Source organism: Heteronotia binoei, chromosome 14 (genome assembly GCF_032191835.1).
Source record: "Heteronotia binoei isolate CCM8104 ecotype False Entrance Well chromosome 14, APGP_CSIRO_Hbin_v1, whole genome shotgun sequence".
Lineage (NCBI taxonomy): Eukaryota > Metazoa > Chordata > Lepidosauria > Squamata > Gekkonidae > Heteronotia > Heteronotia binoei.
The window spans coordinates 12737780-12750409 of record NC_083236.1 but is presented as its reverse complement, the minus strand read 5'-3'; the positions used below and the strand labels follow the sequence as shown (position 1 = coordinate 12750409).

Here is a 12630-nt window from a genome sequence, read left to right as displayed (position 1 = left end):
TCCATATGTTCCCCAGAGAGCACTACGATCAAGTTCAAAAAATTCTCTCGAAATCCCTGGGCCAAAAGAAACCAAACTAAAAAATACCAGAGAACAGGTGTTCTCTTCATTTATTTCAGTGGACTTAAGCTGGAGTAACTGAAGCCTTTGCTTCTTTGTGAGAAGCCTTTGCTTCTGTGTGAGTATGCTGTTTCTATACTACTGTGTGAAATGACATGCAGTGAATGTTACTTTACAATAAAATTTTGCACACACACCTATGTATGACCGTTTTCGCACACAGCTTACCTCGCAGTCACAATCCTGTTCCCTCCGCAGCATCTGTTGGATTTCCCACCATCTGCGCTGGAGTTACAGGAAGTGCTGCGGCTTTTGCGTAGCAAACATAAACTGGGTTTTAGCGGTTTACGTTTGCTACGCAAAAGCTGCAGCACTTCCTGTAACTTTGGCGCAGATGGTGGGAAATCCGACCAGACGCTGCGGAGGGAACAGGATTGTAACTGCGAGGTGAGCTGTGTGCAAAAACGGTCTATGTTTCCAATATGCTTTGTTTGAATGCAGGTACCAGCTTTGATAGCTTTTTGTTTGTTGTTGTTCAGTCGCACAGTCGAGTTCGGCTCTTTGCAACCCCGTGAACAAAGTCACGCCAGGCCCTCCTGTCTTCCAGCATCCTCTGAAGTCTGCTCAAATTTGTGTTAGTTACATCAGTAACGCTGTCCAGCCATCTCATCTTTTGCTGTCCCCTCCTTTTTTGCCTTCTGTCTTTCCCAGCATCAGAATCTTCTCCAGTGAGTGCTCCCTTCTCGTTTGGCGGCCAAAGTATTTGAGCTTCAGCTTCAGCACCTGACCTTCCAGGGAACAGTCAGGGTTTTTTTTTTTTTTTTAATACCCTCCTAAAATACCTAAGATAGTATAAAATACCCTCCTAAAAAAACATAAAATACAATAAAATACATAAGCATTTCCCCACCTATACAATCCAAGATAACTAAAATATAATTGAACCAATTTTAAAATTCAAGTCAGTTCCAATTTATATAAATCCTTTAAATCAGAGTATATAAAAACATTTATAAACTAAAATTCCAAGAGATCATACAAGACATGCAGTTTCTTGTTTCTTAGTATGGAACTTCACAAGATAATGGCAAAATTTGGCTATCTGTCTAGAGATAGTTGGACTTGCATCCACCAAAAGTTTCTCCAAACATGCCTCGTCCGCGTCTGCCATTGGTTTAACTACAAACGGGGAAACAAACCTATCCCTCTGTACCTGGTGGAAAGGGCATCGAAAAAACATATGAGTCATCGACTCCACCTCTCCCATAGCACAAGGACAGCGTCGGTCTTCATACGGGACTTTTCTATATTTCCCTTCTAGCACCTTTGAGGGCATGGCTGCGCATCGAGCCAACGTAAAGGCTCTTCTGTGGGCTGGTACCTCCAAATAAAAAAAGTACTTGGCCGTCCTCATAACATATTTGGTCTCAGTAGCTGCTAAAAAAGAGGGGGCCTGTTCTAGATCCCTTTGTCTCTCTATATCGCAGATTCTTTGTTTGATAATACTTTTTGCTTTGGCATAGCTCTGCGCCAAGAGGTTTTCAAGTGAGAATCCTATACTTTCTAAGTTGCTTCTGACCAATTGCAGCCACCTTGGCCTATAGGGGTCTTGAGTTATTAAAGGGAAGAGGCCTTTTTTGTTTTTATGGATCCTTAGCCATTGACATGCCGAAGATAACATAATTCTGGCCTCAATTCTCATTTGCCCAGTTTCTAAACGCAAAAGGGCATTTGACACACCTGGCGGAAGCTGCAAAACGTTACGAAGAAATTTAGATTGCACTTTCTCGAGAGCCTTCAGTTTTTAGCCGAAATGCCCAGGTTAATACCATAGAGCAATTGTGTTAACACTTTGTATTGGAACAGTTTCAGTGCTGCCGGAACATAGAAGGCCCCCTTAGAGCGAAAAAATCTCAGGATAGCGTACATTGTTTTCTCAGCTTTCTCCACCCTCATATTACAATGTTCAGTATAGGCACCTGTATTCTGAATTACCATTCCCAAATAAGTAAATTTTGTTACTTGTTCTATTTTCTTCCCTTTCATAGTCCAATACCTCTTCTTGGCTTTTTTGCCAAATGCCATCACTTTTGTTTTTTCAAAGTTTATTACCAACCGTTCATTTTCGCAGTACTTAACAAAGCTGTCTAATGCTCTCCGCAATGCTCTCTCAGGGTTGATTTCCCTTAGGACTGCCTGATTTGATCTTCTTGCAGTCCAAGGGACTCTCAAGATTCTTCTCCAGCACCACAGCTCAAAAGCATCTATTCTTCTGCGCTTGGCCTTCCTTATGGTCCAGCTCTCATAGCCATACATTACTACTGGAAATACCATCGCTTTAACTATACAGACTTTTGTTGGCAGGGTGATGTTTTTATTATACTGCCCAGGTTCACCATAGCTGTCCTCTCAAGGAGCAAACGTCTTTTAATTCCGTGGCTACTTGCATTTTAATTTCATGCAGTGATCTTGGATCCCAGAAATGTGAAGTCTGCCACTACTTCCATGTCTTCCCCTTCTATTTGCCATGGTGTGATGGGGCTGGATGCCGTGATCTTAGTTTTTTTGATGCTGAATTTCAAGCCTACTTTTGTGCTCTCCTTGTTCACCCTCAACAAGAGGCAAATATTCATTCATTCTTTCAAAAGTGGATGCCCCTTCTCTAGGGAAGCTTCCCACGGCAGTTTGTGAAATAAAACACAAAACATTTAGAAGTTAATTAAAAGCCATCATTTAAAAGCTATTGAGAGGGGAAAAAGCCATAAATGATCGAGCCATTTGAGATGAATTCAGGTCTTCTGGCTATAAAAGTAGTGTTAAAAGGTTAACCCTTTCATTAAAAGGTATTGCCCCAGTAACATGACCTCAACAGAGCTGTGGCTGATTTATTGCCCAGTATCAGAAAGCAGGCAAAATGGGGGGAATTGGTGCCTAATATGCAGCAGATGGCTCCAGATGTTGAGCACCAATTCTCCATTTCTAAAATAAATCTCAAGAACTGTCCCCCCCCCCCCTTGTAGATCACCTGCCTTGTGCATTGCATATTTTTCAAGCCAGCATGGTGTAGAGTAGGGGTCTCCAACCTTTTTGGATCCTGTGGGCACCTTTGAAATTCTGACGCGGGGTGGTGGACCTAGCCACAAAATGGCTACCACAAGAGGTGGAGCCAACCGCACGACATCAGCGAGGTCATGCATAACTGTGTTTCACAGAATGCCAGGTAAAATGAATACTTATGAATATTTTCTTGCTTCACCTTCAGATATGCAATAAGGATGCTTATACTTTGGCACCTGCTGCAGGATAATTTTTAAACAATCTGCATAGCCAGTCAGATCTCCAGTGGCCAGTCAGAAGCCCTGCCAGGCAACAGCTCCACCTGAGCCCCTCCACTTTCTAAAGCTACTTGCCATGGACCAGAACAGTTGTTTGTAGGCAATCATGCTTCTCCTAGGTTCACAGTGTCAGATTAGGCTCTGAGAAACCCAGGTTCAAACCTTTGCTCTGCCGTGGAAGCTCCGTTATATGAATTATACACTGACTGTAAAGCCAATAAAAATAACTTATAATGTGGTCTGTTTTGTCTTATTTATAATACTCAACTGTTATCCAATCTCTATAATAATTTCTCTAGTCAATATTGGTTCAAGTTATAAAAAGGCACTAATAGATTGAACAAGAAATACAAAATATTTTTCACATAGCTACACGGGCTCCTGTGAATACTTACACATAAACTCTTTCTTTCCGCAGGATATAAATTAAGTAAATATATTAAAATTTGCATGGTATTTCCACTCCTCATTCTAGATATCTTCTAGTAATTTTTAGGCTTCTTGGCCTGAGGCTAGAGTGGGGAGCTAAAGGGAGTGTGTGTGTGTGTGAGAGAGAGATTTTGTGCAGACTCTAAAATGAAGGCGAGTCCAGTCCCAGAGTTTTGTGGGGGTGGTGTTTGAACACAGTCTCCAGGATGTGTCTGCATCACTTTCATAGCAGCAGGCATTGGCCAGGTTCCATTCACTGCAAAGTGGCTTATGCAGGAGAATGTCTTGGAATGCTGTTGCATGGAAGGAGTTCTGAGCCTGTATTTCAGGAAGCCTTTGTGATCCTTCCAGGACAAGCAAGTCGCGTCTTCGAGTAGGTGCTGTTGGATCATAAAGCATTGATCTGCTGTCCACAATGCAATGGCTGCAGGCTTGAGGCAGAAAGTTAAAGGTCTTAACGAAACTGGCCTTTCCCCTTCTGTCTGGCCTTTTCTCTTCTAATCTCATTCCATTTCATACTGATCCATGCTTCTTTTTCAGAAACAGAAAATGAGTGGAGATCAGTTGTTTTTGGTCTTCGGGGGCCAGGTGGGGCTGTGGGGTTTTCCACAAAGTGCACAGTCTCAGTATTTAAGGGCCGTGGCGTTTGATATAAGGACCGCGATGCATTGTCATAGTTTGTCCTTTGCTGTCAGCAACGTAATCGTGATGTTTGCTTTTTAAAAAATAAGCTCCCAGGCAAACGTCAAGGAAAATTAAATTGAGTACTGATAGAGTTTGAGAAGGGAGAAAAAGCTATTCCAGTTGTGAAGTGTTTATGGCTATAAATTGATCTGCTGGTAGGTCGTGGCTGTTTTAAATGTGCCTGTCTTGAAAGGCAGCCATGGACACCGATTGCCTGCAGCCTGGGAACATGATGTTTATGAAGGCATGTTGCCTTGACTGTCAAGTCCTCTCTTCCCTTGCCCCTCTCCCTCCACCACCCAGCATTCACCTTTGTGTCAGTGGAGGGTTACTGTGTTGAGGATTGTGGGTCGGCTGTGGGAACATGTCAAAGCCCTGGGCACTTGGCTGCTTGGCACGTAACGGTCTCTTTACACAATGCCTTGATGAAAGTAATGTGTCTGAAGGTATTTTTAAAAACTTGGCAGTGGGAAATACTGGCGCAAGGGGCAGGAAAGGAGCATGGCATTGGGTACAGATAGGGATGCTAGTCTCCAGGTGGAATCTTGGGATCCTCTGGAATTGCAGCTCATTTCCACACTACAGAGATCACTTCCCCTGGAGAAAATGACTGCTTTGGAGAGTGGGCTGTATGACCCTGTGCACCATTGAGGCCCCTGTCGACCAGACTCCACACCCAAATCTCCAGGAACTTCCAAAGCTGGAGCTGGCAACCCTACCCTCCCCCCCCCCCCCGCCAGTGGCCAGGCTGGACTTGGCAACCCCTAGGTACAGAGCAAACCTCTTAATTAAAACCAGTCTGCAAGAGACCTATTGCTTGCTGATCTAGGCTGCCCATTCATGCATGGCCACTTCTGCTTGGGGAATTCATGGAGATTCAGGGGCAGTTCACGGAGGAGGGTGGAGTTTAGAGAAAGGAGGATGCTGGGCAGGGGTGGCACTTCTAGGTCAAAGGTCAATCTTCAGCTCCTCACCTTCCTATGAGGTCACTGCTCCCATAAATTCCAACCATGTTCCACTTAAAAAGAAAACGCCAGAACAACCCACTCTCAAATCCTCTTCAGATATTTTTTCAGTCGGGTGGGTTGCCGTGTTGGTCTGAAGTAGGGATGGGCACAAACCGAATCATGAACCATGATTCGTCCATAGAACCGTAGAGTTGGAAGGAACTTCCAGGGTCATCTAGTCCAGCCCCCCCATAATGCAGGAAACTCAGAAATACCCCCCCCCCCTAAATTCACAGGATCCTCATTGCTATTAGATGGCCATAACAAACCACCAATCCCCGAACCACAAATTGTTTGGGGATTTGTGATTTTTGTTGGTTCATTGTTCATTTGGTTCATGAAACCAAACCAACCATGAATTGAAACAGACCACCCTTTTCCCTGGATAGTGCCCATCCCTTGTCTGAAGTAATAGAATGAAATTTGAGTCCAGTAGCATATTTAATACCAACAAAATTTTATTCTGGATATAAGCTTTCTTGTGCGTGCATACTTCTTCAGATACAGTGAAACAAAATGTCCTCTACCTAATGTTTTCCTAATGGAAAACCCCAGAAGTGGCATCCCTCTGCTCTAGGAACTGCAGGAAACTTTCCAGCACACCAGTGAAGATTCTCTCAGAATCATAGAGTTGGCAGGGATCTCCAGGGTCATCTAGTCCAACCCCCCGCTCTGTCTTCTCAAACCTTGTTCTCTCAGCCCTGCCTGCACAGGTGAGGTAGGTTGTGCAGCTAAGCATGGGTCTTTGTCAGTGATGGTGCCTCACTTTTGGAATGTCTCATCCCCTTGAGACTCGCCTGGCACCTACCTTCTCGCTCTAGATGCAAGGCCAAAATATTGTGGTTTTGACTCAGGTTTTAACTGGGATTTTTTATGTAGTTTAAGCTGTGTTATGTTCTCGCCTGTTTTATAAATATATTATTTAGGGTGCTCAAGGTTTGCTTTATGCTGCGTCTTTTGTTGTTTTAGTGGCGAGATTGGTTTTGTTGTATTGTTTTACTTGTGAATCTCCTTGAGCAGGTATCTGGAGAGGCAGTATGTTATTTTCCTAAACAAACATACATACTTGCATGATTACTGCATTACCTTTAAAAAGTCACATTAACAAATAGCATGTTTTCCAGCTTGTTGGCTATCTGAGTAGACTTGCTAATCCACAGGTCCCGGTTGGGGATCCCCCGGTTTTGCGCGCTCCTTCCTGCATCCAGTCAGGTGGGAAGCCCTGCCCCAATAGCCACCATGTGCCTTGCCACCTCGGAAGGCTAGAAGAAGCTCGGAAACTCCTTGCTTTTTGGAAGTTGTGTGTGCCTTTAAATCTCTAGGAGCCAGGCTGAATGAGGGTGGGGCAAGCTGGCAGAACAAAGGCAACTGCACCATTGTGCTGTGAAGCTGTAAGTAAGAAAAGGAAACTATCCCAGTCCCTCCATTTGTTTTATATTCAGAAGTCGTTTGCACTGTAAAATAGAGAGTGAATAGTAAACTTAGAACCTTTGGTTTCCCTGTGTTAGTCTGAAGAACTTGGTTGAATATACAGCAGATAGTTACATTCAACAGCTCTGTCAGTAAATTGCCCCAGTAGGATCACAAAAGTGTGTGCTTGTGAACTGTTTGTTTTGGCTGCTTTGTGTGTATGTGTGTGTGTGTGTGTGTGTCTGTGTGTGAGAGAGAGAGAGAGAGAGAGAGAACGTGAGCTTCCAGGGGCTGAGGAAATGAAGATTGTATTCAGGGGAACTGCACTGCTGTATTCTTATTTGTTTATTTTAGGGAATATGAAAGTCTCCTGGCTCCACCCCCAAAGTCCCCAGATATCTTCTGACAACCCTATACCTGAGTGCTGAAAACATGGCTGTCAAACCATCTGGATCCATGGAATATGGATCCAGATGGTTTGGTAGTCATGTTTTCAGCACTCAGATGGGATCCAAACCAGACATTGAACAGTAGGAACTGGATGAAGTGAGCAGAGGATCTGTTTATGCGTATGGTGCAGAAGTGGGAAATATGTTTGACTGTTGATCATGTTGGCCATGAAGTTCTCAGCACACGTAGGACTAAATTAGATGGATGTTTCAGTACTGTAAAATGTGTTGGGGGGGGGAGATTGCCTGTTGATGCAGTACTGATCTAGGGTTGCCAACCTTCAGGTGACAGAGATCAGTTCACCTGGAGAAGATGGCCACTTTGGAAGCGGCATTATACACCATTGGTCCCGCCCCTCCCCAAACCCCACCTTCCTCAGGCTCCACCCCCCCAAAACTCCAGGTGTTTCCAAAGCCAGACCCGGCAACCCTATGACAATTTTTAAATGGCTGCATTTCCCTCTAAAAATTGTGTTGGTGGCCACAGATTACCGTGTACCTGCTGTCATGAATCTGATTTTCTCTCTTTGTGTGCATGTAACTCTTGTAAAATGTGTTTAAAAGCTAATATCATTTCCTGGCACATTTTTGACTCAGAATAGGTTTTCTATATTCATTCGTTCATGAGGAACGAACTCACAAAAATCTTGATCACAAAAGCTAATCATAAAATCAGTTCCAGGAATTCAGAAGTTGCAAATTCAGATCTTATAATGTAAACTGCAGCATGTTCTTTTGTAGCTTAGTTCTTTTTTCGTTTTCTTTTCAGGTGATTTTGATCCTTACCAAGTATTACCACACAGATATGGGCAAAGTATTGGAAAGTTCTTTGTGGAGGTAAGCTTATTCTCCCAAACATAGGGCTTTTTTGCATTTTTTTTTGTCAGTTTTGGCCTCATACTGTTTTGGTTTATGCCCTGATTTCCACATGCATTTTTGTGCCTTCAGTTTTCACTTCTCTCTCCCCACCCCACCCCCCACCCCCCATTTTTTTTGTGACCACTTTTATCCTGATCTTTTACTGGAAGCCGATTTTGAGTCACCTTTTTCCTCCTGCATAATGGTTCTGTTGGTTTTCTTTATCCTTCCTGCTCCCACCCAGCTCCATTCCACTTTCCAATGATTGTTCCTCTCCTCCCCTCTGCCCTGAAGACAAGGACTCTCATTTTAAAACAAAGACACTAGAATATTGATATATCAATTTGCTGCTGTAATGATAAGTCGAGTAATGATAGGTCAAGCCTGACCTGTTGTTACAGCAGTATCTTGAGGTTAATAGTGCCGCATAAAAAATGCAGCCCCAATATTGATATACCACTATAAGCACGCACAGAAAATTAACTGAGGACACCCCTGAGGACTACAGCACCCTCCCTTGACAGTCCTCTTTTTTTAAGGCCTGTGCAGAAGGAAATAAATGGACACCACAACTGTGAGAATGCAGAGGGAGGGCAAATGTGTGGAAGAGCCCTGCCCAAACCCATTCCAGGGCTTGTGGATCGACTGCCAAGAAAATTAGGACTAAGTTGAGCATGTAAGAACATAAGAGAAGCCATGTTGGATCAGGCCAATGGTCTATCCAACACTCTATGTCACATAAGAACGTAAGAGAAGCTATGTTGGATCAGACCAGTGGTCCATCCAGTCCAACACTCTGTGTCACATAAGAACGTAAGAGAAGCCATGTTGGATCAGACCAATGGTCCATCCAGTCCAACACTCTGTGTCACATAACAACGTAAGAGAAGCCATGTTGGATCAGACCAATGGTCCATCCAGTCCAACACTCTGTGTCACATAAGAACGTAAGAGAAGCCATGTTGGATCAGACCAATGGTCCATCCAGTCCAACACTCTGTGTCACATAAGAACATAAGAGAAGCCATGTTTGACCAGGCCAATGGCCCATCCAGTCCAACACTCCGTGTCACATAAGAACATAAGAGAAGCCATGTTGGATCAGGCCAATGGCCTGTCCAGTCCAACACTCTGTATCACACAGTGGCCAAAATGTTATATATATGTATACATATATATACACACTGTGGCTAATAGCCACTGATGAACCTCTGCTCCACATTTTTATCTAACCCCCTCTTGAAGCTGGCTATGCTTTTAGCCGCCACCACCTCCTGTGGCAGTGACTTCCACGTGTTAATCACCCTTTGGGTGAAGAAGTACTTCCTTTCATCCGCTTTAACCTGTCTGCTCAGCAATTTCATCGAATGCCCACGAGTTCTTGTATTGTGAGAAAGGGAGAAAAGTACTTCTTTCTCTACTTTCTCCATCCCATGCATCATCTTGTAAACCTCTATCATGTCACCCCGCAGTCGACGTTTCTCCAAGCCAAAGAGCCCCAAGCGTTTTAACCTTTCTTCATAGCGAAAGTGTTCCAAACCTTTAATCATTCTAGTTGCCCTTTGCTGCACTTTTCCCAATGCTATAATATCCTTTTTGAGGTGCGGTGACCACCTCATATGTCCATGTCGAGAAGCCCTTTTGCATTCTTTGTTCCTGTATGAAGCAAGAGAAGCTTGAAAAGGCATTTAACATTTTCTTCCTTGGAAATATTAGGGGAAATTGCAATTTTAATTGTCAACTGAGCTTACCGATGACTGGTTTTTAAAAAGAAAATATGTGCATGCTGCCGAGTCGTTTAATTTTGCTGAAAACGTCTTCAGTGCAGCCGCTCTTGTTATTTCCCAGAGACTTTGTTGTTCGAGCTCTGTAATCAAATTAATAGGAAACTAGCTCAGGATCTCGTAGACATTCATTTATATTTGAAATACAGGATGCTGCGCTTGCTTAATGACGTTTGGTGTATTGGTTTACTTTTTAGAAGCAAATTTATAAGCTCTGCAGCCCAGCTGTGAAGTTTGTTGTAGTCACTTCAGTTGGACGAAAGGTGCACAGCGGATGCATGGATGCGCTAGGGTTGCCATCGCCAGGTTGTGAAATTCCTGTAGATTTTAGGAGTGGAGCTTGGGGAGCGGATGGGGTTTGGGGAAGGGAGAGACCTCTGTGGGGTACAGTGCCATGGAGGAGGGGAGGGACAGTGGCTCAGTGGTAGAGCATCTGCTTGGGAAGCAGAAGGTCCCAGGTTCAATCCCTGGCATCTCCATCTAAAAAGGGTCCAGGCAAGTAGGTGTGAAAATCCTCAGCTTGAGACCCTGGAGAGCATGGGAGGGACGGTGGCTCAGTGGTAGAGCATCTGCTTGGGAAGCAGAAGGTCCCAGGTTCAGTCCCTGGCATCTCCAAAAAAGGGTCCAGGCAAATAGGGGTGAAAAACCTCAGCTTGAGACCCTGGAGAGCAGGGGAGGGACGGTGGCTCAGTGGTGTAGAGCATCTGCTTGGGAAGCAGAAGGTCCCAGGTTCAGTCCCTGGCATCTCCCAAAAAGGGTCCAGGCAAGTAGGTGTGAAAATCCTCAGCTTGAGACCCTGGAGAGCCGCTGCCAGTCTGAGAAGACAATACTGACTTGGATGGACCAAGGGTCTGATTCAGTATAAGGCAGCTTCATATGTTCATATGGAGTCCACCTTCCAAAGCAGCCGTTTTCTGCAGGGGAACAGACCTCTGTTGCCTGGAGACTAGTTTTAATCCCATGAGATCTCCAGCCGCCACCTGGAGACTGGCAACCCTAGGCATGCACATGCATGCTCTGGAGATTCCAGCTTTACACAGTGGGCAAAGGAAAACTCTATAACCTTTTACACTTCTTGTAAATTTCAAAACCAGTTCATGATTAGTCAAGAACGGCTGGTTCCAATGAGCGAGGAAGCCTCGGAGCAGCCCTCAGCAGGTGTGGGCAGAGGTAAGTGGGGCTGTTCCCAGGAGGGCATCCCTAGGATGGCAGCTGTTCTGTTGTGACTGACATCCTGCCTGCAGTTCGGTTGTTTAAACTTCCCTCAACTCCAGTGGGATGATTTTCTGATGGAGGCAGCCCACCTCTCTGCTAGGCTGCAGGCCGTGTCCTTTCTGGGGGGTATTTTGCTTGCACTGTGGGCATCTCTGCTTTCAGGATGGCCAGCTGGATATTCCAGGCCTGAATCATCACAGGGTGGGAAACTGGTGAGGATCCTTTTAGTCCTCTGTTCCTCTGTAGCTGGCTCTGTTAAGATTGGGGGTGGGGTCAGGCAGGGCAGGTTAAACTGGATTTTTATTTGTTTGTTTCAGTTCTCTATATGAAAATGAATAAAATTAATCCTGAAAATCTGAATAATAGATGCTACATATACATCCCTGAATCTATTATATCAGGATAACAAGTTCTTATCAGAATGTTTCCAAATATATATATATATAGGATTGCCAACTCAATGCTGGCATCTGATAGGAGATGGCAAAAGGCAATGTTCCCTCTAAGCTGCAGAGTCTTGTGAGCAAAAAAACTACTTTGTGAGCTACTGGCATTAAAGTGGTGAGCTTCTGCATAAATTAGTGTGCTCTGGGGTCATCCTTCCTGAGCTAAGACAAAAATGTGTGAGCCAGAGGCCAAAAATCTGTGAGCTAGCTCACGCTAACTCAGCTTAGAGGGAACACTGGTGGAGACCCATCTGATCAGTGTCATGCCATTGCCATGGTGTCACTTCCTGCGTGGACAAGAAGTGGCATCATCATGTTGGTGAGATGCTCCAGAATTCACCTCAAATCTATGCTTTTACCATAGAGTTTTGTGTGAGTCATAAAGTATTGCGCCAGTGCAATGATATCACTTCCAGTTCATGCTGAAAGTGATGTCACAGCATTGACCCAACACTGATTTGGCCCTCCATCCTCCCTGCCCAATGGGGGGGTGAAGGTCCAGGACAACTGTAATTTTCTTTTAAAAAAATATGGATTAAATGGATCAAATCTGAATTGAATGCATACATATGCTTGTTTGACAGTAATTTTATAACTCTTATTAATAGATGAAAACTTTGCTATTCTCTGTAAAGAAGCAGTTTGTGGGAGAAACACCTTGTTCAGATGGTGGGATTGTTAGCATGCCTGTGTTATTCCTGAGTCCTCATTGCTCTCTGCTGGTCTATCAGGGTGACTTTTTATTCTTGTGGTGTGATCCTTGTGGTTGGCTCTGCTGATATTCAGAGAGACTCGTCTTTATACCGCCTGCATGCTCTGTCACACCTGCGACCTCTCTTTGCCTGTCACATTCTCCCCTTCCTGGACCAATGGGCAGTCTCTCCTTCATCACAGTTTCACAACTGCAGAAACTTGTTTGCTTCCTAAAAACATCTTCAGAGGCCCTTTGCCTT

The 12630-nt window shown here is 44.3% G+C and overlaps 1 protein-coding gene across 1 annotated transcript in view; it reads left to right on the top strand.

Moving 5' to 3' along the window:
• Nucleotides 1-12630, top strand: part of SORCS2 (sortilin related VPS10 domain containing receptor 2) — a 253072-nt gene that overhangs the window by 41711 nt on the left and 198731 nt on the right. The window contains exon 2 of the mRNA XM_060253784.1: nucleotides 8144-8211. Within this exon, the coding sequence (XP_060109767.1) occupies nucleotides 8144-8211 (68 nt within the window). The remainder of the gene's footprint in view (nucleotides 1-8143; nucleotides 8212-12630) is intronic.